The sequence below is a fragment of the Heloderma suspectum genome, chromosome 17 (genome assembly GCF_057233095.1).
Source record: "Heloderma suspectum isolate Gila_16-S chromosome 17, 16-S_ref, whole genome shotgun sequence".
Classification (NCBI taxonomy): domain Eukaryota; kingdom Metazoa; phylum Chordata; class Lepidosauria; order Squamata; family Helodermatidae; genus Heloderma; species Heloderma suspectum.
The window spans coordinates 22,556,328-22,583,613 of NC_139474.1; the positions used below are offsets into that span (position 1 = coordinate 22,556,328).

The 27,286-nt window shown below is 56.9% G+C and overlaps 1 protein-coding gene across 3 annotated transcripts; it reads right to left on the bottom strand.

The window, feature by feature from the left end:
• Positions 1-1,075: 1,075 nt before the first annotated feature.
• On the bottom strand, positions 1,076-26,495 carry DCAF8 (DDB1 and CUL4 associated factor 8). Of its 3 annotated transcripts, none has more exons than XM_084823536.1 (14): positions 26,298-26,495; positions 24,109-24,182; positions 13,573-13,643; positions 11,228-11,886; positions 10,794-10,934; positions 9,826-9,920; positions 8,862-8,972; positions 6,753-6,825; positions 5,734-5,791; positions 4,908-5,015; positions 3,615-3,745; positions 3,107-3,226; positions 2,771-2,887; positions 1,076-2,184 (listed from the first exon to the last, which is right to left on the bottom strand). In XM_084823536.1, the coding sequence occupies exons 3-14, from the start codon at positions 13,619-13,621 to the stop codon at positions 2,065-2,067; spliced, it is 1,782 nt and encodes a 593-aa protein (XP_084679662.1). In that variant the 5' UTR covers positions 13,622-13,643; positions 24,109-24,182; positions 26,298-26,495; the 3' UTR covers positions 1,076-2,064. The 3 variants fall into 3 exon arrangements, with proteins under 3 accessions (XP_084679662.1, XP_084679661.1, XP_084679663.1); XM_084823535.1 differs by having other exon boundaries at positions 26,295-26,495; XM_084823537.1 differs by lacking the exon at positions 26,298-26,495 and adding an exon at positions 25,612-25,837.
• Positions 26,496-27,286: the final 791 nt, after the last annotated feature.

Here is a 27,286-nt window from a genome sequence, read left to right on the forward strand (position 1 = left end):
ATTCTAATGCCCAAGCTGTGCTTTCCCCCTGCTCTCAAAGGAGTTGGGAGCAGAAGAAACTTGTAGCCTCCACAACAGCCTGGAGGAAGAGAAGATGCTCCCCCCTGTGGTTTGCTACTCCAGTTTGGGTCGAGAGGCCGTGGTGCCCTTCCAAAGGGACTGAGGTGGCAGACCAAGAAGCTGCCCACCCCCACACCCCCATTTGCAAATAGCTTCTGGATGCAGCAAAGCTTCAGACTTTCTGCTCCAATATATACTTACTTGCTCGTCAAGACGCCAGATTCAGACCCATTTACATCCGGGACTAGGCTGTTTGACCATAACCACAGTTGCTGGCAGGGGGGCCGTGACCATGCGGTGCCCTCCCACCACTCGCAGGCGACACCTCGCTGCTGCTGCTCCACCTGCCGCAGCTATTCCAAGCCGCCTTCCAGGGCCAGGCCCTGGGCTCGTGCTCAGCCCTCCAGCCAGCTATGGCTGCCTGCCTCGGCAAGAAGGCTCAGACTCCTATGTGGTCCTGCAATGGCTGGCACAGGAGGCTCTTCTGAAAGGCTTCTTCTGAGAAACGCTTCAGCCTTTTTGCTGGATCAAGAACTGCACATGTGCACACATGAACATGAGCAAGCACCTGGACACACAGGCACACATGCGCGCGCACACACACACGTGTCGGGAGGGTTAAGAACGGCTAAAAAAGCAACACATAGTCAGATGGATGCAATGAATATGGACTTGAGCACGCTCCGGGAGAGAAGGCGTGCTACGGGGTCCATGGGGCCACGAAGAGTCGGACACGACTGAATGACTGATCAACAACAGAAGTCAGATGGACAGGACAAAGGCAAGAGAAAAACGCAGCAGGAAACTGGCTAAGTCACACTCACACACACCAGCCACTCTCCTGCAAGAGAGCAATCTAGACCTGATCTGGCTATTGGTACATTTGCAGAAGGCTGACAGAGAGTCCCCCCTCCTGCCCTGAGAAGAGGGATCCCTCATTCACAGTAACACAGTTCCCAAGTTACGCAGATGAAACGTGTCCTGTGTGACCGTTTCACATACCATTGGGCCTCTCTGTCTCTCAATTCTTTTATTGCATTTATATAATATATATATTTAAACTTTTACAATAATTTTAACTTGATAACATCCAAGTTTAATTTGGTTCTTGTCTTGTTTAATACATATAAAATTAGGCCTCTAAACAGCAATAAGGGGAAAAGTTATCTTCAAAAACAATAGATTATTCTTAAGAGAAAGGAAAGAATGAAGAACCTTCTGGCAAAGGATGGGATCCTAAAGCCCCTTCCTCGGGGTGCCATCAAGCCCCCACTTTAGTTAAAGGTCGGAAGGGGCCATCAGTTCCTCCGCATTTAAACTCTTTAAACTTTTCGCTCCAAGAAGCTCAGCAAAGGGGCATTCTAGATGGCAAAGGGAGGTTCTTTGTGCCTAGAACTGCTGAAGAAAAAAAACACAAAAAAACAAACAGCAGGGGAACGAAACCACCCCCCAAATCTAATTAAAAAAGCAGAGTCCAAGTTCGCTCATCCCGGAAGCAGCATGCAGCAGTGCTCCTTGGGGGAGCGGGGGAGGAAAGCACAAAACCTCCAAGATGCCCTCTGGGGCTCACACCAACATCTCAAGGAAAGGGAGAAAAAAACTAACTCAACCCACTCAAAAGAAGCTTCACAGGGGACGTGCAGCCGCGGCACCCCAGCCGCCTGAGCCTCTGGGAAGCCCTGGTGGGGAGGGGGGAAGGTGCCCCACCCCGCCCCCAGGAGAGCAGGCGGAGGCCCTGCAGATCGACGCAGCCGGGCGCTCCCCCCATGCCCTGGCTCCCCCTTCCGCTGCCGGCTGCTAGCAGGAAAGTCCAAGTGCAATTAGGCCAAGCCGGTCGCCCAGGCAAGCGACGGCTAGCAAGGGCTGGGGAGAGGCGAGGGGGGTCCTTGGTGGTTCAATAAAAAGCAGAAAAAATGGGTGTTAGTTAAAAGTGGCAGGCTTTGTGGCTTCAAGTCTGCACCCCCCCGCCCTGCCCCCCACCTTTCCCTGGACCTCCCGGGGCTCTCAAGAAGGCATGCACTGCACCCGATCCGGGCCCTCCTCATCTTCGTCCGATGTGTCAGAGGAGCTGGGGGAGTCGTCCGAGTCGCTGTCTGTCGCTCCTGTGCCTGGATCTCTTCGGCGCTGCGGAAAAAGAGCAGCAACCACAGGGATCAGATGCAAGATGGGGAGAGGAGACTGCAGAAGCAGTCGCTGCATTTCCTGTCAGCCAGAATTAAAAAAAAAAAAAAACAACCTCCAGGAGTGGATGGGAGGGAAGAGAGATGGATTCCTCTAGGGAGCAGCGCCACAGGATGCGGGGCTGGTGCTGGAAGAAGGGCAGAGGGGGAGCGGGGGGCCCGGGGACCCAAGTGCCGCCTCCCTTGGGACAGAGAGGCGCCCGGCCTGTGCGCGGCCCAGTGAGCCAGCAGGGATCTTCTTCCCGGGGGAACTGGGCTACTCCTACACCAGGGGTGGGGGGATCGGTGGCCCTCCAGAGGCTGCTGGACTTCAGCTCCTGTCAGCCCCAACCAGGATGGCCAGCGGTCAGGGATCCTGGGAGCCTTCATCAGACCACCTCCAGAGGGCCCGCTCAACCGGCCCAGGGAGCCTCCGGTTCCTGTGCTGCCAAAACACGCTCTCAGACACCACCGTCCCGCCCCGCGGACAGCCCCTCCGGCCAGGCCCGGCGAGCTGCTCCCTGCAGAGGGACCTGCCCGAAACGGCGTACCCGGCGGTGCCGCCTCTGCCGGAAGTGGTGCATCAGGATCCAGAGCAGGTGGCTCTCGTACATGTCGGTGTGGTGCAGGCTGTCCTCGTCCCGCTCCCGCTTGTTCTTCTTGATCACCTGGAGGAGGCGGCAGCAGCGGAAGAGAGCAGCGAGCGGGTCAAGCCCAGCCCTGCCACAGGAGGCGCCCGTGCTCTGCTGCCAGAAGTCAGGACAGCAGCCACCGCGGGACGGTTCACACAGCCCGGGGGGGCGTGCGCGCAACACGGGACTGCGGGCGGGGGGAGGGCTTGGCCCGTCGGGCCCCCATGTCCCCATGCCCTGAATCCTGCTCCTCACCTCCTTCAAGCCCGCAAGCTGAGTGGGGGTCTCTGCAGTGGGGGCCCAGATCTTGACGTCATGGTCCAGGCCGCTGGTGGCCAGGAGAGGGAGATGAGGGTGTGGCTCCAAGCAGTTCACCTGCAGCAGCGAGAGAGGCTCTCAGGGCACTTGCAGGGGAGAAGCCCACTGCCCCCCCACTCAGCTACAGCCAAGGCAGGAAGGCAGCAGGGCAGAGCAAGGGCTCCCCACAGAGGGGGCCAACCGTGCCTCAGCTGTTGCCAAGGCCACACATGCCCGAGGGGAACGGCTCTCTGGGGACCACGAGGAGGGGCAGATTTGGTCAGGGGCTACCAGACGGGGAGGGAGGGGGATGCCGGACCCCCCTCCGGGAGCACAACAGCCATGGCAAGTCAGCTCACCTCCCCCCCATGGGAAAAGTTCGAATGGCACCTGCCAATCTGCTCTAGACAGGGCCCCCCCGCCGCAGTTTGCCAAGGAGCCCCCCCAACCCCGAAAGCCTGCTCACCACGCCGCCTTTGTCACCGTCCATGAACTGCACAACTTGGCAGGACGATTTCTCCCACAGGAAGATGTGTCCGCAGTCGCTGCCACTCACCACAAACTCACTCTTGGGCCCGTAAAAGTTGACTCCCTTCACTGGAAGCAAACGAAGTCTGTTCAGGTCGGGCCAGGACAGCGCTTGAGCCCTTGCACCAGCCTAGCCAGGCACCCCCTGCCAAGGGCCAGTTCCAGAGGGCCCTCAGAGGGCCACAGCTCAAGAGGCTGAAGGGGCACCGGGGCAGGTGAAGGGGCGGGCAGGTGAAGGGGCGGGCAGGCGGGCATGCATGCATGCACGCACACACACAACTGGGGCGGGGTGCCAAGAGCCGGCATGGAAGTGCCACTCTGCTTTGCAGTCCTCTGTTGTGCTCAGCCTACCTCAAGATCGCCTAATATTCTGCGCACTGAAAAAGTGGTGTGGAGCATCACAAACGGGCACAGAGGACCTCCCTCTGCATCAGCGAGTGGCGACTGGGGGCAGGCCTTGCTTCCCTTCCCGCCCCTCTGCACACAGCCAGCCCTTGGAGCTGGGACACCCGGCCTCGTTGCGACATGCACCGGGGTCTGCCTGGAGCCTCCGCTTAAGGAAGAGGCGGGGGGGGGAGCTAGGACTGCCTCAGGGTGGCCCCAGCCCAGGAATTGCCCCCAAAGATCTTTGCACTGCACCCGCTTTATCTTTTGGGAGTCTGGGAAAATCAACTTCATCGAGGCAAGGATCTGGGGAGGGAAAATTAGTCCTAATCTTTTAACCGCCATTGTACGTTACTTTTTCGATCCGCTGCCTTTTATCACGCCCTTTTAAAAAATTGTAACCACTGAAGGCTCGTGGAGAAGCATCTATCAAATTTAAGGGGACAGACCAGTGCTGCCCCCCGCCCTGAGCAAGTCTGATGGGACGGGTGAGCTGCCCACTCCTGAACACCGCCCGGGAGACCACGGGGCACCCATCTGCACGGCAACACGTGATGCGGACATGCCCACAGCCCGAAGTCTGGGAGGGGCCCTCAACAAGCAGCTCCAGGGAATGCTGGCCCAGGGGCGATTCCGACAGCACCGTCCCAGAAACTGCTTCAGCCAAAGAGCAGCTCCTGGAGCCTGGCCAGGCGCCCGCCCTGGTGCCGAAACCTCCAGAAGGGCACGCGCTGCTGCCCGGAGGTGGGGGGAAGAGCAGGGCGCGGGGACCGGCACTGGGCCAGCCCCCTCCTCCTGTGGGCCAGGGCAAGCCCCATGCTGCAGGGAAGGGGAGGGGGACAGACACCTGTGGCGTTGTTGCGGTGCCCCTTGTATCTCTTGATGTATTCTGCGCCATCGCTGTGGGATGCGTTAAAGAGATAGATATCCTCATCATTGTAGCTGGCCAGGAGTTCTGCAACACACACCCAAGAGCATTAGTGCAGCCCAGGACACGGCCGGCCAGCCCCCCGCCTCGCATAAACTGGCACTCAGGGCCCCCCGAGGAGACTCCCCAGGGGTCCCTTGCTCTTCAGGAGGAAGGCTCAATCCATCCAGGAATGCCGACAGGCAGAAGGAGCTGAAGAGGCAGAGCTGGTTTGGCCTTCCCCAACCTGGGCCCTCCAGAGGTCTAGGGACTACAACTCCCAGCTGTTGGCCATGCTGGCTGGGGCTGATGGGAGTTGAAGTCTGGAGGGCACCAGCTTGGAGAAGGCCAGTGTCCACAGCACACACACAGGGCCTCAAGTTGGGGGGGAGCGGAGAGGCAGGCCCAGATTCCTTGTGGTCCCAACAGCTTTGCATCTGGAGTAAATGGAAACCAAGCCCATCTGGAAGAGCTTTACAGAATTCTTTGCTTATTCCCACTAACCTCTGCAGGATGCATTATTTTTGGCAAGGGGTAGAGAATGCTGGAAAAGTGCGGCAGACAGAACCGAAGAGCACCCTGGGCCAGCTCAAGCCTGCAAGTCTGGAGAGAGCGGCCCACCACACCGACGACCCTGTGCTGTCCACACGTGGAGGCGGCGCAAGGCAAGGCAGCTCTTGGCCGCCCTGGCATGCAGCCAGGGCGGCGGGTGGAGGAGGGGCCCAGGCTTGGGAGCCAGCCCCACTCAGAGCGCCAAGCCACGTACCTGACCCGTTGTGGCTGTAGACCAGGCAAGTGATGTTGGCTTTCGACTCACTGTTCACCTAGGAGCAACCAGGGGCAGGGCTCAGGTCCAGCCAGCGTCTCTCAAAAGGTCCTCGGGCCCACCGGGCAGACAAGCAGCGAGGGCACCGCAGAGAGGCTGGACGCACGCAGGACACGGGCAGCGACCGCAAGGAGGGTTTCCATAGCAGCACATGGGGGTCCCTGCTTCGCCACCCTGCAAGAGGGCCCTGCACGGCCCCTCCCACCCACTGCACCCTCGGGGAGAACCTTCCTTGCCTCCTGGCACCCATGGGGGCTTTGCCCAATAGGGAAGGCCAACAGCCAGGATTGCAGGACTCCCAGGCTCCAAAAGAACCAGAGTGAATTTGCCAGAGGCCCTGCTCTTCCCAGCCAGCAACCATCCGTTACCATCGCCCTTCTCCTCTCAACTGTTCTGAGAAGCCAAGGCAACCCTAGAAACTTGCCACGGGACTAGCGCAGGAGGACAAATGCTGGAGAACTGGGAGCCCCGAACACCGTCTTGTCCCCAGCCCTGGGCCGACTGGCAACGGGGCCTTCTCCAGGCAAAGAAGAGTCCCTCTCGGCCTGGCTGTTTCAGAGACCTCCGTTCTCCTCTTGAGCTGCCTGGACCCTTTGGTGTGCAAAGGGGGTGACCAGCCCTGAGCCACAGGCTCACTGGGGGGAGGACGGTGACAGCACTTTTCTGCCCCTCCTGCTTGGGCACAGGCCAGTTCCACACCCTCACACAGCCCCCTGAAGACCCTTTTGAAGCAAGGGAGATTTCACAGCCCACCCTACGCCAATGAAGGATGCTGCACGTGCTCTCTGACCGGGAGGGGTGGGGGAAAGAATTTCAGGGACCTTCTGTGACAAGGTGTGAGCCAGCCCCCGGGGGGCCACATGGAATATCCAGGCCCTCTGTGCAACCAGGATTTATCCCCAGCACTGGGAGGGGTGGGGGAGGACCAAGTCCCAGGCAGAACAGAAACAGCTCCTTACCAGGTGGTGGGGGCAGAACTTCTTCAGCACCCCGTTGTTCTCGTTCTCATCAATCTTCCGCTGATCATAGATCCTGGGCAGAGACCAAGAAAGGGCGGGATGTTTGGTGCTCCAGGAAGCTGGTCAAACTATGCAAAAGGCAGCCTCATTTCTCTGTAACGCTTCCTTCCCAAGGTGGGTCACAGTGGGAGGTATCAGGGGAGAACCATTTCAGCCCAAGGGCCACATTGCCTTCCAGGTAGCCTTCTGGGGACCATGTGCCACAAGTTGGCAAGGCCTCCTGCAAGATGTGGGTGGAGCCCACCACCTCCACCGAGACCCCCCCACACACACACACGCACACTCCCACATGATACTTTTCCCAAGCCTAACTGAAGAATTGGGGGTGGAGGAAAGGGTTAAGTTGCAGCTAGGCCAGGAAAAAGATTTCCAGTGAGGCCAAGGGGAGGCTTTTTCCAGGCCTAGCTGCAGTGTGGGGGGAAGGGGGAGGAGAGTCCACAGGCCAGACGGGGAGATTCAGTGGGCCGCTTCTGGCTAGCAGCCTGATGGTTCCCCACCTAGAATGTAAGAAATCTTCATTGGGAGGAAGGTGCAGCTTCAGCTTTTAACAAGATAAGTAAGAAACGCCCCATAAAGCCCAGTCAAGTCACATGAAACATCTTAACAGCTGCCACACAGACTGCAGAATGAAATGCACCAGCAGAAGGCCAGAGGTCTCCCAAACAGGCGGGGCTGGGCCAGTTCGCCGGAAGCCACAGGCAGGCTTTCTTGGGGAGGAGGGGCTTCCGGACCGTGTGCCACAGCCTGGAAAGCTCTGGACTTCACCCCCACCACACAGGTCTCTCAAGACCAGACCACAGGGCCAGCTGTGGGAGGGAACTCAGGAGGAGATGCTCCTTCCAGCCACCAGGTCCCAGGCCTTGGTGGCCGGCCAAGAGCATCACGAGCACTTTGGAACTGAGGGCAGAAAACAAACTGGAAGCCAGCGGAGCTCCTTGAAGAGAGAGGCTCTCCAGTCCGCCCTTTGGACAGAGGCTTTCGGCCAGAGGAGCAGGGCAAGGTGCAGCCCCAGCCTCGGGCAGCTGGAAACCAAGGAAGCCACTTCAGCCAACAAGAAGCGGGGTGGGGGGGCATGGACACACACGAGAACCCCTCTGTGTCTCCTGCTTGAAGGCCGATCAGCTGCGCTTGCCACGGAGACCTTGAGGGCAGACAGCACGGGGCAAGTGGCTCCTATCTCCCCAACGCTGTTGCCCAAGAAGCACAGTGCACGCGCACACGCGTTCTCATGGACGGCAAGTTTCTAGCCCTTCAGGCTGCAGAGACGGGTTCACTGGTTGATGCGTGGTGAAATCAGAAAAGGGGGGGGGAGAAAAGAGAAGGAGTGCCTCTGAGCCCTGCCAGGCTCTTTGCTCCGTCCCCATCCATGAGTCTGAAAAGGCAGGGCAGCCATGTTGAAGAAGACACGTGAGCACAGGAGTCTCACTTGCCTACTCTTCTGGGTTCCCAGGCCTGCATTTGCGGCCAAGGCTTCAGCAGCACCAGGCAGCAACAACAACTACGCAGGCCAAAGGAGAACGGGAAAGCCCGCCCTCAGCTGCAGGGCACGTGCTCCAGCAGACCTCTGGCCTGCCCTCTCCACCGGGCTGCTCAAGAAGGACCAAAGCCTTGCTCGACTTGCGCAGAGCATGTGGCAAGCGGGCCGAGGCAGCGCCCCACCAGATGGCCAGGACAGGCCAGCAAGCTGGAAACAGCCCAGGCCGAGTGCTTCGCTCCCATCTGAGAGCCACCCAGCCACGGGGAGAGTCTTTCGCTGGATCCAGCAGCCGCTGCCTCTGGCATGCTGCAGGCAGCTCCTGTTGGCCATGAAGCACTTCCCTCCCTCCCCTGCTCCCCCCGCCCCAGGTCTCAACCAGCGAGACGCTGTGGCCAGAGGGTGCCAATTCCCCAGCCAGCCCCTCGTCATCCTTCACTCACACAGCACATCCTGGGTGAAAGATCTGAGGAGGCTCAGTAACCCACAGGCGCTCTGGGGGGGTGCCAACCTGCCCGCCCCCGGTAGGCAGGGCTCTTCCAGAGCCTTCCCGGCCACGTGCTTCTGCAGCTCACCTGACATACTCATCTCTGCCCCCCACAGCAAACTGGTGGGTGTTGGCCGGGTTCACGTAGATTGTGTAGAGGCCAACTTTCTTCTCCTTCTCTTTTGTCACAACCAGCTTCCTAGAAATGAAAAGCAAGGAGAAGGAGAGAGAAGAGTGTGCCGAGGAGAGAGTGAATTCGCAACAGCAGCCAAGCAGAAAGTGCCTCCCCTGACTAACCTCCCCCTGGAGATCACTCCGCATGGCTGGAGAAATACAGCCAGCCCCATCAGACTCCAGTCCCAAACTCCTGGGGCCCTGCCTCCAGCCACCCCACTGCTCCGTGGCAGAAGCCATAGCCTCAGGCACAGCCTTTGAGGGCGCAGATTCTGCAAGCAGCACTTCAAGGAGCTGCATCACTTTCCTCAGCTATGGAGGAGCCTCAAGCGGCATCTGCAAGGAAGCCCCACTTGCCCCAGGGCTCCAGGAGCCTAGCAGCTGAGCCCAAAGCCACCCCGGGAAGAGCAGCCCTTCAGGCACCTCAGTCTTCGTGAGCTCTGGAAACGTAAGAGAAATTTGGCCAGGAGGATTTGGCTTCGGTTTCTCACTGGAGGAGTCACACCTGAGCTACTCCGGGATGGCCAGAAAAAGGGAAGAGAAGAGACCCATCCGGGAGACCATTTGTGGAAAGAAACCAGCCAAGTTCCCATCTTTACTAGAGAGGGGCAAACACCACGGTTCCTGCCTTGTTCCAGAAAACTGACCGGGAAGAGATCTGAAAGCTGTGGCCTCCTCTTCCTCCTCCTGTAGTCAGCTTGTTTTGGAGAGGACCGAAGAGGTCACAACACCGAGCAAGCTGAGAACCAGGCATGGCAGTGACTGCAGCAGCCTGCCTGGGAGGCCCAAGGCCGGGACCAGCCCAGGGGACAGAGCAGCCGTGGAGCAATGAGACAGAGAGAATACGAATCCTCAGCAACTACAACAGCCACACTTACGAAGCCGGCCGGTCTTGTCGCAAGTCGATGGTGAAGACCACGGCATCCTCGCCAGCTGAGAGGAAAGTGCAGGGAGAGTCTGGCTCGAGGGCCAGCTGGAAGAGAGAATCGTGCGGAGTCACGGGGGAGGCTTCCCGCCTCGCAAGGGCACGCCTTGGCAGAAACTCCACGTGTTGCTGGAGGGAGCCCCGCAGCCCCTGCCCAGCCTGTCCCCCCAAACCAGAAGCCAGGAAGCCTCTAGCCACTTCCAGCCAAAAGCAGGCTGACAGGGCAAGGGCAGAGGCCCCTTTGCCTGGGGCTGGCAGAAACCGCCTTCTGGCAGACAGTCCAGAGAGCTCTGCTGAAGCCTCAGAGCCCGCTGGGTCCACCTCACTTCATGGCGGTTAGCAGAAACAGGCAGCCCCGGCTCCCCAAGCGGGATCCTTCCCTCACCCAGCCCAGAGGTGCAGGCAGGGATCTGGCCCTGACACAAAGCCACAGCCTGACTTCCCTCCAGGAGACTTCACGTGATGGGGGAGCATGCCCCTGCCCAAAGCGCCTCAGCCCTGAGGCCTCTCCCAGGGAAGGGGGGATTTGGGGGCGATGACTGAACGCTGGCAGGGTGAGCTGTGCTGGGTTCTCCAAAGTCCAGAACACAGATGTGACCCAGTGGCTGCGTTGGGGGATGCAGACTCACTCCCAAGCTTTCTGACTGGGCAGCCTCCAGATCGAATTCCATGGGAAATCACATTTACTCAGAAGGAAGCCCTACTGGTGCCACTGGGGCTCATCTCCAAGTTCAGGCCATCGTTAAAAAAAGAATGACGTGCCATATGCTGCTGTCCAGTTCAAGAACGGCTGTCTGCACCCAGGTGGATCACGAGCGCCTAGTGACTGCTTTGGGTCCCCCCCTCCCCACAACACGCCCAGGCTCAGGGTTTCTCTTGCTCTCTGCAGCCCCCACCTCCCCCCATGCACAGCCCCCTCACCTTGTGCGAGGCGCCCTTGTGCTGGGCCACACGCTTGGTGGTCTTGCAGCACTGGGTGGCGGAGAGCTCCGCTACCCGGACCTGGCCATCCCGCGCACACATAGCGAGGGTTGAGTCGCCGCTGTTTGGGAGGAACTTGGCCTGCGGGACAGGAGAAAGGCAGCCAAGAGTGGTTCAGCCACCTGGCCCAGGGTGGGGATGAGGGTGGGGACGAGTGCCTCCACCCACCCTCCCACCGCAGGGTGAGGACAAGGCCGGCCCACACCCATGCAATGCTCCGTGGCCCCAGCCCCTGGCCCAAAGAGGAGACAGGAGAGGTGGCGAGGCGGCCCCCCATGATGTCTCCTGGCACAACCGAAGGGCTTGGTGCTGGCCAAAGAGCCCCCACCCCCCTGCCAGCCAAAGGGAGATAGGAGGCCCGCAGCCCCCCTCACCTGGAAGACGTTGCTCTTGTGGCCGCTCTCGAACTCCAGCACAGGCTGCTGGCGCACCCAGTCCCACACCACCACCTTCAGGTCGTCGCTGCCACTGGCCAGCCACGTGCCACGCTGGTTAAAGTGCAAGGTGTTGACGCAGCCGCTGTGGCCCTCCAGGCCATACTGGAGGCAGAAGCGCTGCACGAAGACACGGGCGCCGCAGGCCTCGTAGGCGAAGCGGGCACTGCAGCCCAGTGCCCTCTCCCGCAGTGCCTGGAGGGCGCGCCAGCGGGGTCGCGGCAGCGCCGTCGTCTCCGAGGCCACCCAGTCCTCCAGCGCCCGCTCGTCGTCCGAGGAGTCCCGGTCCCGGTTGGGGCGCTTGCGCTGGGCCCGCCGGCGGGAGCGCTGGGCCTCGGCTTCCAGCTGCTCCTCCTCCTCCTCCTCCGAGTGGGAGCGGTCGTAGGTCCGGTTCAGCTCATTGATGGAGTAGTGGCCCGTATCGTCCATGCTGTCCGAGTCCTTCTCTTCTGCAGAGCTCTCGGTGTAGGTCCGGTTGGGCCCCACCTCGTCCCCAGTGAGGCTCAGGCTCAGGTCCGACGCTTCCACCTCCACCCCGGAAGACGTCTCCCGCCCCTCTGTGGTGCCAGACATCTCCTCCGGGCTGCTTGACAAGCTTCCTGCGCAAGGCAAGCAACACCTGGTGGGACCCCGGTGGGCGGCCGAGGAGCCCGTTCCTCGCCGACCCGCCTTCTCCAGACACACCAGCCTGTGAGCCCAGAGCCAGGGGCCGCTCAAGGCCCAGAAGGGTATCCGCCCAGGCTCCCTCAAGCGCCAGCGGAGCGCATCTGTCGCCAGCCGCCTGCCCTTGCCAGCTCTTTCGTTGCCCTGGCCCCTTGCGAGGAACAGCGGGCTAGGAATCCGACACAAAGCTCAGCATCGAGCACGCTCCTCCTGCTTGCTTCGCTTTGGTACCCCAAAACACAGAAGAGGAGTTGGGGACACAGGCAGTGTGCACGGGCAGGCCTCAGCTGCTCGCATCCTGGCTGCCTGAGGGGCCAGGACCAGCGCACACAAAACCATGGAGTGGGAAAGTCAAGGGTGCCGACCAGGATTCCGCTGCACTCAGGCACCTGTCTAAGCCAGCTAGACTGGCCTTGCCTGGTCCTCCTCCCCCACTGGACTCACCGAGCTGCTGCCCATGCCATTTCCCCACCGAACAAACCCTGCCCTCAGGCCTGTGTCACAGCACCAGGTTCAATCTGTCCGGCACAAAAGTGTGACCAGGAGAGTTCCGTGCGGGCTGATGCGCAACAGTACAAGAAAAAGAGCAGCCCACGGATCTGCTGGAGCTCCATGACATCCGGGGAAGGCAGCAAAGGGTGCATGAGGTAGCGCCAGCTGGCACTCTGCGCAGGGGTGCAGGATGGGACCCTCTGCCGTCGAGCTGGGATCTGGGGGCAAACTGCCCCGTCTGAGGCCTGGCAGGCCAGGGGCTGGACCTGTCATGCTGAAGAGCAAACCCCGCCATGACAGGGCAGCACAGCCACCGCCACCGCACAGAGACTGTCGGCCCCCCGCCAGGTGCACAGGGGAGGACCCACAGCATGTGGGACTGTGGGCTTGGCCTTGGCCGCCAAGTGGACTATGCCAGCCCCACTGTTCTCCAGATCCGTTGCGGGGCTTGCAAGCAACGGAGACTCACTGACTGTGCACAAAGACCACGGGGCCGCACCTGGCTCCATTCCACTGCCCTGCTGCAGTGCCCAGGCTGTGCGGCTGCAGGGAGAGGTCAAGAGGACTCCTCCGCAGACTCAGGCTTCGGACCGGCGCGGTCCTGTGGTTTCGAGCACCCGCACCTGCCCCAAGGCAGCTGAAGCCAGGCCTGGCCGTTGTGCGGGGTGGAGGGGTGCACAGAGTCCAGATGAGCTCTCTGGCCTGGCTCTGCAGCTCCTATTTCTCTCTGCAGCACTGTGTCCTGAACAACAGGAGACACAAGGCCAAGCCTCTCCGGGCAAGCTGTCACAGTCGAGAGCTCCCTGAACAACATGAGCTGCCACAAACCCCTGGGAGGCCTTCTCCTGCCCAAGCCCTCTTGCATGGCACAGGGCTGAGGAGTGCTTGTGCAGGAGAAGGGCTGAACCCCACCTGCTTGTGAGCATGGAGCTCATGCTGCCATTCGGACCTAGCCAAGCCCCAGAACAGCAAAACCCATTTCCTGCGAAGCTGCCCCAGAAAGCCTCCCGGTTCAGAACCCACTCCAAAGGGCCCCGCTCCGATTCAGGGCATCCAAACATCCGAAGACCAGACAACAACAGCCGCAGCACATCTCAGAGAGAGGGTTGAATTGCTTTTACTCCTCTTACCATTAGGTATATCTGTTTTCCCATCTGTGCTACTCCCCGTGTCTGACATCTTGTTTTCCCGTGAATTCACCCTGAGAGATTTTTTAAAGAGAAAAAAAGAAGCCAGTCAACAGCAGCTGAGCAAATCCATTTCAGGTTTCTATGGGCACGTGGCTCTCCTGCCCTGGATGCTTCAGAAGTGGAATGTTCTCTACCGCTTGCAGCTTTCTACCCTGTGAAATAAAGGCCGTGACTTTCTAAAAAGACTGAATGAACATAAGCCCCTGAGGAACAACCTGTAAAGCCATGACCCGTTGTGCGGAGAAAAGGCGCCCACAGTGCGCCAAGGGAGGAGGCGGCAAGCAGAAGCAGACAAGGCGGGGCGGGGAGAAAATGCAGTGAACCAACGGAGAAATCCCTTCCTAGCAGCTCAATCAATGTTCTTTATTATTATTTTTTTAAAGAAAAAATAAGCAATTCCCTTCTTGTGCCTCCCTCAAAAGCCTTCCTTTGCACAGCATTGCCCATGCCTTCCTATCCAGTAAGATTCCCAGGCAGGGGCTGTTTCTGCTACCTGAGCCCTGGGCAGAAGGAAGCCTTCACGTTCACAAAGAACCTGTAGCAGGCTCTCCCAAATGGAGAGAGCAGAGTCCGCTAAAGAACTCTAACTGGAATAAGTGCTGCTCGCAGACAGGGTGCTGGTCACCCAGAGGCCCTCACCCTGCCAACAGATGGAAGTTCCAGAGCTTCTGACAAATCACACATTAACAAGCCACTAGGGGCAGATAATATTAGCCTGAGAATTCCTAAAAGAACCACTGATGGTTTAACAAAAAAAAAAGAGGCTCATTAAAACCAGACCTCTTGCCACAGGATTGGTGGGTATACAAGTTAACATCGTTTTCTAAAGAAGGGACCCAGGAAGCAACACATCTCTTAGTCTGACTTCTGCCACAAGTAAATTGGTGGGATCCTTAGTAATTCTGGCTTTAAAGGTATAGAATAGGGTTGGGGAACCTGGTGCCCTCGCGCCGTTAAGACTACAACTCCCACGATCCCTGACCACTGGCCATGCTTGGAGGGCCACAAGCTCCCACCCCTACTATAGCAGAACAAGCCTGGCTGAGAAGAAGAATCTGCGTGGCTTCTGCAAAGGGAAGTCCTGCCTCACCAACCTTTTAGAATCTGTTGAACATCAACTTACGACTGGGGTAATCTTGGAGACATTATACACTTGGGCTTCCACAGAGGGAAGCCCAAGTCTGTTCCACAGACGCCCCGAGGGGGCTGAAAAAACTTAAGCATCATGGGATGACAGAGCAGGCCTCTTATTAATGGGTTAATGAAGAGGAAGCAGAAGGCAGGAGTCAACAGATAGCTTCTACTTCCCACAAAAGGGTTTGGGGCTTTTAAGCTTAGGGGCAGGCAGGCAGGAGACCCGCTCCAGGGCCTCTTCCTCTGCCAGGGTCCATATGTATCAACTCCCTCCCAGACATGGCAGAAGTCTGCAGAGCAGCCACACCCACAGAGGCCAGTCCTGGGCCCGTGGGCAAGCCCTGCACCAAGGACCGGGCTGGCCTCACCCGCTGACCCACAGCCGTCTCAGAACAGCGGCAGCCTCACAGCACCCGCAGCTCTGGCCACTGCGAAGCCCCTGTCTGTGACGATGCTGCTGCCACCCGCACCCCGCCTGCTCCCAGGCGCCACTCGCGCTGCCAGGCCAGCATGCATCTCGGCCGCCCTTCACACGGGACAGCCCCAAATGAGCAATGCCGCCTTCCTGCTTTGCTGCAGCACGACACGCATCCGCCCTGCAGCTGCCTCAGGAAGGGCTGCTTCCTCTGAGACACAGTGGCTGAGATGCCCCCAGCTATGGGCCCTGCTGCATCCCACATGTGGAAAGCGAAAATGAGGAGAAAAAGCGAGAAAGGAAAAAAAGAGAGAGCTTTTCTCACCATCCCCCCCGGAGTCTCAATGCTCCACAGCAGTCCAACACCATTGAGAATGCGCCAACTTAGGTCACACAATCAAGGTCACACGTTCAAGCCAAAATGGGCAGCCATGTGTGCGTGCTTACAAACATCCACAGGCCAGGACCTCCGTGGATTTAACCGGCAAGGCTGTTGCCAAAAGCAGATGTGTGCCAGCAGCCCCTGGGGCTCCTTCCCAGATGCGTGCCGAGCTGGGCTCGAAGGCCTGGTCACACCACCAGGTCGGCTGGAACAGCAGATCTCAAATTCAGGTCAAACGCCGGTTGAGTGAACAAGTGGATCAGCGGCTGAGGGGAGCTGAAAGGGGACAGGCTCCCATGCGCAAAGTCAGGGCACCTTTTGCTCACAGCCTTCATCCCAGCTGGGCTGCCCCCAGACCAACACACAACAGCAGGACAATTCTCTCTGCCAGGCACAGATGGGCAGGAAGCAGAGTGCCCTGGAGCTTGGTGTAGCAAGGCAGCAAGGACCAGTGAGAGTGCACAGCTGGAACACAGGGATCTATTCCTCCCTGCTCTGGAGAAGGGTTGCTCTCTCAGCATAGCAGCTATTCAGATAGGGCAGCAACATTGCAATCCATCCATTCCAAACCCTTTAATAAATGAGGAAGTTGCCCTATCTAGACAGTGGTGTTGCTTCCAATGCTAGTAATTACAAAAGCCGCAGGAGGCAGGTGCTAACTTAGAAGAGGCACTCCGTCCTAACCCTTTCCTCTCACATGGGAGAGGAATGTCTCACGGCAGCAACACAAACATGCGCCCCACCTAAGAACAAGAGAGTAAGAATGCAGAGGGGTGGGGGTGGGCACACGTGCTTTCGCAGACCGGCAGCATTTGTGGCACGGCTCTTCCAAATGTCTCTTGACTTTGGGGCTGCATTCATAGAAGCATTGCTTCCAAATTCCGGGAAGTACTAGTTTCCCTCTACTCAGCACTGGTTAGGCCTCATCTGGAGTACTGTGTCCAGTTCTGGGCACCGCCCTTTAAGAAGGATGCAGACAAACTGGAGAGGGTTCAGACGAGGGCAACCAAGATGATCAGGGGACTGGAAACAAAGCCCTATGAAGAGGGACTGAAAGAACTGGGCATGTTTAGCCTTGAGAAGAGAAGACTGAGGGGAGATATGATAGCGCTCTTCAAGTACTTGAAAGGTTGTCACAGAGAAGAAGGCCAGGATCTCTTCTTGATCATCCCAGAGTGCAGGACACGGAATAATGGGCTCAAGTGACAGGAAGCCAGATTCCAGCTGAACATCAGGAAAAACTTCCTGACTGTAAGAGCAATACGACAATGGAACCAATTACCTGGGGAGGTGGTGGGCTCTCCCACACTGGAGGCCTTCAAGACGAGGCTGGACAGCCATTTGTCAGGGATGCTCTGACTTGGATTCCTGCATTGAGCAGGGGGTTGGACTCGATGGCCTTGTAGGCCCCTTCCAACCCTACTATTCTATGATTCTATGACTTCCAATCCCAGCGGCATTCACACCCAGCTCTGATTGCACACTGAAATCGCATCAGCTGGCAGCTCCATCAGCACACAGCCTGCTCCGTGACAAGGAAGCCTGGCTATGTTCCACAGGGCCTGCTCCCCAGCGAGTGCCTGCAGGGTCGCAACCTGAAATTCTGTGACCTGGCTCACAACCTGGCCGAGAGGACTGCGCAGAAAGGGCCTGGGAGGGGGTCCTGGGAGGGGGTCCTGGGAGGGGGTCCTGGGAGGGGGTCCTGGGAGGGGGTCCTGGGAGGGGGTCCTGGGAGGGGGTCCTGGGAGGGGGTCCTGGGAGGGCAGCCCAGAGATGCCCCAGCTCCCCGAGTTGCATCCTGCGCCTCTCATGCTGCCGCTGCATCAGCACGAGAGCCGCCCTCACAAGCCCTGGCACAGGAGCTTTGGCCCGCGCTGCCGTCACCCCTCCTCATGCAGCCTGGGGGCCCAGTTCCCAGGAGCCCCTACTGACGCTGGCCTCAGCAGGCCCCTGCTCAGCACAGCCCAGAGCTCCCGAGCTCAAGGGACCCTCCAGCCTCGGCCTCCCAAGGAGCCAGGATGACAGGCAAGAGCCACCGTGCCTGGACAGCACTTGTGGGCAAGCACAGCCAGGGAGGACGCGTGCTGCCCCGCCGGGCTGTGCTGCCCCACAACCAGCACTTCCCAAACAGCAGCAGATCAGATGAGTCGCAACAGCTCAGCTCTCCCCCGCCCCCCAAGGACCCCCCTGCAAAGTATGCGCCGGCCCCACAGAGAGCACCGGTTGCCACCTGTTTGGAGAGTGGTGCAGAGCGGCTGCTTTCCACAGCAGAAACTCAGGCCTGCTGCTCTTGCCTTTTTTTCCTACTGCCAGTCCCACAGCCCTCTCTCCCTCCACCATGCCCACCGGCACCCTTTCACAAATGGACAGGCCACTCCCTTCTTCTCGGGGGCCTCTGCAGATAAGGTGAGCACCGATTTGGAAAGCAGAAACAGACCCTCCCCTCCCCCACCCCAGACTTCTCACTTGATTCAGACAGAGGTGAAAACATTCAAAATATTAACATGAAACATTCTAAGAACACAAGAGGAGCACTGAGGCTGGATCGGACCTGAGGGCACCTCTCTAGTCCAGCCTTCTGTTCGCACAGTGGCCAACCAGCTGCCCCCACGGGATGCCCGCAAGCCGGACACGAGGAGAACGTCTTATCACTGATGTGCCTGAGAAGCAGAGTTCGTTTACCTTAAAGCTGCAGGTGGCTGTGCTGAGAACCAGCTTGAATGCTGGGGGCGCCTGCTGCTGTTACGCTGCTTACTGCTACCCTGTAGTGGAGAAGACCCGTTGTGCCCAGGGGCTCGGGGCTCAGAACAGCTGTCTGATCCAACCACTGGGTACGCCTGTGTGCTGTAAGTTACCCAATAAAGTGCTCCTTGTAAGCAAACCTTTGAGTCTGAGGTATCACTGTCTTGGCACCTCTAACCTAAGAGTCCAACGCCCACGGCCGGGGCAGCACAAGGAGACACACACACAGGCCCCGCCCGAGACCCACCGTCACCTGAGGTTAGGCTGTCTGGAGAGCGGGGGGGGGGGGGCGCTTCTCCGCAGCGGTGCCTTGCAGTACCCTCCCCAAGGAAGCTCACTTGGCACCACCTCTGATGTCTAAGGCCAGGGGAAGACTTGGCTCCCCTGCCCATACGTGCCGATTCTGACTGACCTATTGCCTACCTACAGATGACAAGGAAAAGGCAGAGGTGCGCAACGCCTACTTTGGCTCAGTCTTCTCCCAAAAGAGGGTCTATGACACCCCTGGCAAAGGTGAAGTGCAGGCTGAAGGGGCAGGACTGCAGCTTGAGATAGATAGGCATATGGTCAAGGAACACCTAATGACTTTGATGAGTTCAAATCTCCAGGGCCAGATGAACTGCATCCTAGAGTCATAAAGGAACTGGCAGAAGAACTCTCAGAACCGCTGTCTATTCTCTTTGAGAAATCATGGAGGATGGCGGAAGTGCCAGATGACTGGAGGAGGGCTAATATTGCCCCTATCTTCAAAAAGGAGGAACCTGGGAACTACAGACCAGTCTGACATCAATCCCTGGGAAATTCTGGAGCAGATGGTAAAGCAATCCATCTGGAAGCACCTTGAAAACAATGCCGTGATTACTCGAAGCCAACATGGATTTGTCAAGAACAAGTCCTGCCAGATGAATCTGATCTCATTTTTGGATCAAGTAACCTCCCTTGTGGACTATGGGAATGCTGTGGACATCATATACCTCGACTTCAGCAAAGCTTTCAACAAAGTGCCCCATGAAATCCTGATGAGCAAACTACCTCAAAGTGGGCTAGATGAAACAACGATCCGGTGGATCCACAGTTGGCTACAGAATCGGACTCAAAGAGTGCTTATCAATGGGATCTTCTCAAATTAGGGAGAGGTAACGAGCGGAGTAGTGCAGGGCTCAGTCCTGGGCCCAGTGCTCTTCCACATTTTTATTAATGACTTGGAGGAGGAGGCGCAGGGAATGCTGATCAAATCTGCAGGTGACACAAAATTGGGCGGGATAGCTAATACCCTTGAAGAGAGAAACAAAATTCAAAGTCCTCTTGATGGGCTGAACGCTGGGCAGACACCAGAATGAAATTTAACAGGGATAAATGCCAAGTTCTACACCTAGGAAAAAGAAACCAAACGCATAGCTACAAGATGGGGGATATGTGGCTCAACAATACAAGGACCTTGGAATTGTTGTCGATCACAAGCTGAATATGAGCCAACAATGGGATGCAGCTGCAAAAAAGGCAAATACGATTTTGGGCAGCATTAACAGAAGCATAGCTTCCAAATCCTGGGAAATACTAGTTCCCCTCTACTCAGCACTGGTTCGGCCTCATCTGGAGTACTGTGTCCAGTTCTGTGCGCCACACTTTAAGAAGGATGCAGACAAACTGGAGAGGGTTCAGAGGAGGGCAACCAAGATGATCAGGGGACTGGAAACGAAACCCTATGAGGAGAGACTGAAAAAACTGGGCAGCCTTGAGAAGAGAAGACTGAGGGGAGATATGATAGCGCTCTTCAAGTACTTGAAAGGCTGTCCCAGAGAGGAAGGCCAGGATCTCTTCTCCATCACCCCAGAGTGCAGGACACAGAATCATGGGCTCAAGTTCCAGGCAGCCAGATTCCGGCTGAACATCAGGGAAAACTTCCTGTCTGTGAGAGCAATATGACAATGGAACCAATTACCTGGGGAGGTGGTGGGCTCTCCCACACTGGAGGCTTTCAAGATGAGGCTGGATAGCCACCTGTCAGGGATGCTCTGACTTGGATTCCTGCATTGAGCAGAGGGTTGGACTCGATGGTCCTGTAGGCTCCTTTCAACCCTACTATTCTATGATTCTACCTGCTTTATGCAACGGTGACGCTGCTGGCTCTGTGCCTTATATTGCTTTACAGCTGAATTTTACTTTACCGTTGTCGCCTTCTAACCATGCCAAGAGCAGCTCATAAACTCGCAAACTAAGTAAGAGAACCATTAAAATAAGCAAATAAATATTTCTGGTTCTTTTCCAAAAAAAGAGGCCTGCTGGCTGTCAAGAGCCGACCCCAGCAGCTCGCCTCCCCGCTCGCCTGGCCATCGATCTCGCCTCCTCTGGCACCATTAACTTAGACACCCTGGAGGCGAGAAAAACAGCTTAGCCATTAGCCACTTTGCTCATGCCGGGATAGTTCCAAGCAAGGACTGAATAAACCAATTTGGATCTGAAGAGAATATAAGGAACAGGCAGCAGCAACTGGATTTGCTGCTCCTGCAGGGCTCTTGCATGTCTCATTGCCAAAAGAAATTGGCTATTAATTCACTGATTCATCCCCGTTGTGAAGAGTTTTAATGTGGAAATGAGATTAAGATGCACTTCAGATGTGAGCTGCTTGGGGCAGAGACTAGGTGAGTAGATGAAATGCAGGAGGCAGTTCAGAGGAAGGCGTGGGGGTCCAAATGACATAACCTTGGGTGCAAGAAGGGAGCTCTGTGGGTACAGCAAAGCACAGCATTGGGGAAGCGGAGAGGCCAGGGCTCGGAAGCACGCCTGACAGCTTGCACAACTCAAATCAGGCATGGTCACTGGGCTCCCAATTCCTCCCCTCCAGCGATTCATGCCCTCCCATGTGATCAGCCCCCTTCCCCAAATAGCCGCCTGGAAATAAACCAGATACAGCTGAGAAAGGAGCAGACAGGAATTTCCCAGGTAAAGATGCCCTCCTGAGCCAGGCATGGAGCTGTAATATGGAAAACTGACAACTGGCAAGGACAAGAAGTCATTCAAAATGGATTCTGAAGGGGCTTGCTGGGTCTCCCCCCTAATTCTGTCCCCCTCCCCAGATGCAGATTTCCATGGACTTCAGGGGCACACTCTATGGCACTTCAGGACTGGATAAAATAAGATCTGCAGGCATAGGATGGGGCCACCTGGCTGCCAGCATCTTTCTCGTCTCACTGACTACAGGGAATTAAGTGTGTTTGGGGGGGGGGGGGGGTTGTGGTGCCATGGTGCCCTATGAAGGCCTGGTTTTCCCAGCCCTCGTTCCTAAAGTGCAATTCATTGCACTCACTGGGAATTCACTTATGCTTGGGTGTTTCCAGTCGCCAGCATCTTCCCTTGGTTTTGCAGCCTTGCAAATAATAAATCTGTAAGAGTTACCAGGCCACGACAAGGTCTGACATGGGCTGCCGGCCCACACAGAACTCTAGGTCAGCCACATGTGGCCCAAGAAAAGAAAGCTAACTTTACCAAAGCTTCCCTGCTTGCTGGAGGCAAGCTGCTCCTGACAAGCCGCTTTCCCCTTTAGAGAAGGGCCCTTGCTCAGGGCTTTGCATGCAGAACGCCCCTGGCCCAACCTCCAGCAGCACCTCCAGCGAAAGGGCCAGGCAGTGGGTGACAGAAGACATGGAGACTTCCGTCAGAGCCAGCTGGGCCAACTGTCTGGCTCCATGGAAGGCAGCCCCCTACGTCAAAGCCTGCACGGCTGAGCTCTGCATTGTATTTTTCTGCTTGAGCATTCCAGTTATCTAGGATATCTGTACTCCACGTTCAGCCATATGGTCCCCAAGATGGCTTACAACTCCTGGAATTAAAAACAAACGGCGCTTCAAGCCTCCCACACTGGTGAGGAGCAGCTTCAGCAGAACGGGCGGCTCCACCTGCCCGCGTTCCCCAGGTGCCAAAGTGCTACAAGGGGAGGCACCTGCCCTCCAGGCCCCACCATAGAGAAGGCCCGCTCCCCAGTCACGCCCCTCCCCAGCTTCCAAAGGCAAGAGCGCCAAGAGCAGGGACTCTGCCACGGTTGACCACAGCTGCACTGGAGGCCCTTTAGAGACCAGGGGCCTCAGCCAGTTGGGGCTCTGGAGGCCGACGCCTGCTCTTTGAATCGGACCTGGAAACAACACGGCAGCCAGTTTTCACCCCCAGAAGCAGAAACTATTCCAGAAAGCGCGCAGGCTCTACAGTGGATGGCTTCACAGATTCCAGCCCACCTTTAACTGGGTTCCAAGGAGACTCACATCCCCAACCTGAACCTGTCGGTCTGGCAGCCAGGCAGCACATGCTTGGCATCCACTCAGCAGCAGATTCAACAGAGCCATCCATTCTGGCCAAACTAACCCTAAGTCACAGTATCAGAAGATGGAGTTAGAATCTTGCAGACATGACAAGAAAAAATGAGTTTAAGTGGCAGCAACCTTTTGCCCCTCCCTCTTTTGTTTGTGAGGTGATGGGATTAGAAAGCAGCCCGAGCCCTGGAGGGGGGCAGCATTTAAGGGATGGGTCAGGAAGGGCAGACATGCAGAAAACCTGGAAGGAACGGGGTGGGGGGGGGGAGAAACAGAGAGATAAAGAGACCAGCAACAGCTCATCCAGGAAGTGATTAGAGGACTCTGTGGCAACCGAGCCATGGTGATAAAGCATCCTGCCCCTGCCCCAGATCTGGTCAGAAGCAGATGAGGGAGGGAAGGAGGAGGAGGGGGTCGTGCAAGGTCACCAGTACACCAACAGCTTTTGGCTGCTGAAAGAGCCAGAGACAAAAGCACTCCGGGAGCAAGAGGAGAGCTGAGTGACACAGCTCACAAGAGGAAAGGGAGAAGTATTACACAAGAGTGAGAGCAACAGAAGCTCCTGCAGCAACAGGGATACAGCTCTGTTTGACTCCAGTGATAAGGCCCCAGGCAGAATCAGCATCATGCCCTGGCCTGAGCCATGAGGGGTGGGCAGGGGGAGAGATGCTCAACACCAGAATCAAGAGGCACATGTTCAATTTATAGGCCACTCTTTACTGAAAGCCGAGGGCCTGTAACAGAGACAGAAAATCCGCAGCAATATAGAACAGAATGCCATCCTCAGTAAATGTAACCCTGGGCACAGAAAACACAGATACACGCAGGCCAAAGATGTTTGATTACATGATGTAGACAAGCAGCCGCTAAGATGACCATCCTTTAACACCCATGTTCACCTTTTCCCCACAACCATTCTGTGATCTTATCCAGCATGGGAATACAGATGCAGCCAGAAGGTCCAGCATTACCTAGAAATCTGGTGTGTGTGTGTGTGTGTGTGTGTGTGTGTGTATAAAGCTCAGTACAGGACTGATACCAAAAACCATTTGTTTCTGGAGGCTTCACTTCACTATTGACACAATGTCATCACCACCCATGCAAGATTTTATCACAGCAGAATAACCAGCAAACTGCGAAACAGCAGCAATGAGCAAGACCCTCTGCAGCCCCCAGTGCTCCCCCTCCACACACACACACACACACACAAATATTCATGGCTTGGTCCCTGCTGGATCAAAGCCACACCATCTATTAGGGCATTACCTACATTCCAAGAGAAGATGTGAACACAGGACCAAAACATCTAGTCCCGGGACTAAAACTCCAAATCTGTGAAGTGCTTCTTTCTCTTAAAAGAAATTTTACCAATTAGGTGGGCCTTCCCACCCTAACCCTCAGAGGATTCTTCCCCAACCAAGGAGCTTATTCAATCCACTCAAAGGTTATTTACTGCTCCACTTTCTTAAGCAGATACGAAGAATGTTTAAGGCACTCACCTTTCCCGTCCCTGTCTTTTGTCAGAGTAGATCCAGGAGTATCTAGGAATTGGCGCTGCAGAACTGCTATCAGACTGAGTGGGAAAACAAAAGACAGAATTTAAGTTGGATGAATCACTGTGGACATTCAGTTCTCTTCCTCCAACACTCTCCAGACTTGCACCAAAGATCTGTTTAGTTCCAGTATTGGGGAAAATGGATCAGGCTGGAAAACAGTTTTATTTATTTATTTATTGCATTTATATCCCGCCTTTTTTCCTCTTGCAAGGAACCCAAGGCGGCTTACATTATCCTCCTCTTCTCCATTTTATCCTCACAACAACAACCCTGTGAGGTGGGTTGGGCTGAGAGTCTGTGACTGGCCCAAAGTCACCCAGTGAGCTTCCATGGCCGAGTGGGGACTAGAACCCAGATCTCCCAGCTCCCAGTCCCCTTTGTCTGCTCATCTATTTGTCACTAGTGAGCAAAAATAGCCTCCAGGCAACTAACTGGAGAAGGGCCGCCTCATAGTTGAAGGTTTTTTTCTATTGTCAAGCTGATGATGGCCCACAAATGGATTTACATTAGCATGGTTGCCACACCAGTCCAAAACGATGGTAAATTTGCAAATAAGTCAACAGAAGCGACAGGACTGAAATAGCCATATAGATTATTTAGGATTTAATATCAGACATCTGTGTATGCTATGTGATGTTTAATTGTTTTACACTACAATCTTATCCAGGTCTACTCAGAAGTAAGTGCCACTGTTTTCAGTGGCGCTTGCTCCCTGATAAGGGTGTACAGAATTACAGGCTTCATTATGCAAGCCATTTTGAGTTTATCTGCATAAAGAACATCGTATAAATACCAAAATGAAATACTATTATGGCAGTATCAAATGTACAGCTCCCTTGATTTTACACACACAATGTGGATCTTGCACATGAATACACATTCACCCACACACATTTGTTGTTCAGTCATTCAGTCGTGTCCGACTCTTCGTGACCCCATGGACTTACTGTCCTGCGCTCTCTCCCGGACAAGTCCATATTCATTGCATCAGTGATGCTATCTAGCCATCTCATCCTTTGCCGTCCCCTTCTCCTTTTGCCTTCAGTCACCCACACACATAGTGACTAACAAAAGAGAAAAACTGAAATCTTAAAACATTCTGGCTTCCGCCTTTTTCAGCTGCTCCGATACATTCATAACAGAGCAACTGAACAACACAGAAGCCAAAATGTTTTGCTTTAGGAGTTCAGTGTTTCTGCTTTGTTAGTCACTCTGATAAAATATTGTTAAAGTGATTAATTGCATCCTTCTGGAATCCAGAACAAACTGATCTCTCTCTCGATATCTTTTACAACAGAAGAAAAAAGTGCAGGGCATGCTCCCTCTCTGTTTAGAATAGTTTTGGATTTCCCCTCCACCCAACGAACACGTGAGGTGACGTACAATAAAACAGACACACACACACACACACACACACATAATTTCTACATTGCCTCAAGCACTCACTGAGTGTGTGTGTTCGTGTGTGACATATACACACACGCTCTCTCCTCTATACGTGGATGTGATGTGCAGACCAATCCGCCCTCCAGATAGATCTACCTCCCACATTTGCCTGCCTGCAAATACACGGACACGGGAGGGGGGGGGGACCCAACTTTGCCGGGAGGGGGGCGGAGAAAGAGGTGCATCTTCCGCCCCCTCCTCCGCCCCTTCCTCGCCCGGGCTGCCGTGTCGGCCTCATTCCTTCACCGCGGCCCGCCCTGGCGCCTCGCCGGGCTTGTTTCCAGGGCTGCAGCCCAGCCCAGCCCCCGATGCTCTGGCCTGGCGCCCCGTCAGCCCATCCACCAGGGCCCATGGCCGGGGACAGTGGGCGCTGGAGTCCAAACACATCCGCCGGGGCCGCCCGGTCGGAAGGCGGGCAGGCGAGGCGGCCTGCGAGGGGCGGCCGGGCGGGCAGCTCGAGGGGGTCTCGGCCCGCGACTCCCGCCCCCCCGGCCCGCGGGCTACGCTGGCTGGGGCTGATGGGAGCTGCAGGCCGAGCCCTCTGGAGGGCCGGGGGCGGCCCGAAGAGGCGGCGGCGGCCTGTCCCCCCGGAGGCCAGCCTGGCCCCGCCCGGGGACGCGGCCGGGCCCCGCCTGCTCCGCCCCCGCGGAGCGGGCGCCCGCAGGCCTCGCCGCAGGCGCTGCTACCTCCGGAGGCCGCTCCAGCCGCCGCCCCGCCGCTTCTTCCAGCGGCGGCGTCGCCTCCTGCAGGCCGGCCCGGCGCTGCCATTTTATCGCCCAACGAACCGCCCGTCGCCTCCTGCGGCCGCCGCCGCCGCGCTTCACGGCCCCGCCGCGCTTCACGGGGCTCTCCGCCGCCAGCGCCGCTTTACGGCACTTCCGCCCAAGGAAAACAGCCACTTCCGGCCCGGGGAAGGCTGCGGCAGAGAGACGCGCGCGCAGAGCGGCGCCCTCCCCAGACCGCCAGGAAGCTCCCGGAGTCGTCGCAGCCCCGGCGTGCGCGTGCTGTGTCGTATCGCCCTCGGGATCTACGCGCATCGGTATGAGGAGAGAGACTAATCATCATTCGTGTTAACTCGTCATCTCAAGACGAGCTGGGCAGCCACCTGCCAGGGCTGCTCTGACTCGGATTCCTGCATGAGCAGGGGGTCGGGCTCGAGGGCCTTGCGGGCCCCTTCCAGCCCTGCTGTTCTGTGACCTTATCTCCTAACTGTATCACGTGCTGTTTCGTTGTTTCCTTGGGTGCATCTCGTGTTTTTAATGTACGGTACGCTGCCCAGAAAAATGCGGTTACTGGGCAGTTTAAAAGTGCAGCGAGTAAATAACGAAGAGCCTTGTGGCACCCGGAAGACAAGATCACGTCCACGGAAGCTTCTGCCGTTTGTCCGTAAGGTGCCACAAAGGTGCTGTTTTCACCACAACAGGCCAAGGGGCTGCAACCGCCCCACTGGAAATGGGTCACAAGCCAGCAGACCCCTTCTTGGAAGCCCCCTCCCTGCAGCTGCCTGTCGAGTGAGAGCCAGAAGCAACGTCTCTGGGTGTGCCACATCTTTGTCTCTAGGACGCTAGCCAGAGGGTCAGCCCTACCCCGAAAGCCCTCCCTCACCCACCCCATCATCCATGAGAAAAAGAGCTTCTGAGGATGTGCAGAACGTCTCTCTCCTCCCTGCTCATTT

What these genes read in the sequence shown, in the direction of transcription:
- DCAF8 (XM_084823537.1), bottom strand. Translation starts at nt 25,716, where the DNA reads ATGTGGGAGGTAGATCTATCTGGAGGGCGGATTGGTCTGCACATCACA. An exon ending in ACAAGAGCAACGTCTTCCAG is followed by an intron (nt 10,935 to 11,227) that starts GTGAGGGGGGCT and finishes CCTGTCCCGCAG; the next exon opens with GCCAAGTTCCTCCCAAACAG. An exon ending in GCACCGCAACAACGCCACAG is followed by an intron (nt 3,746 to 4,907) that starts GTGTCTGTCCCC and finishes GTTTGCTTCCAG; the next exon opens with TGAAGGGAGTCAACTTTTAC.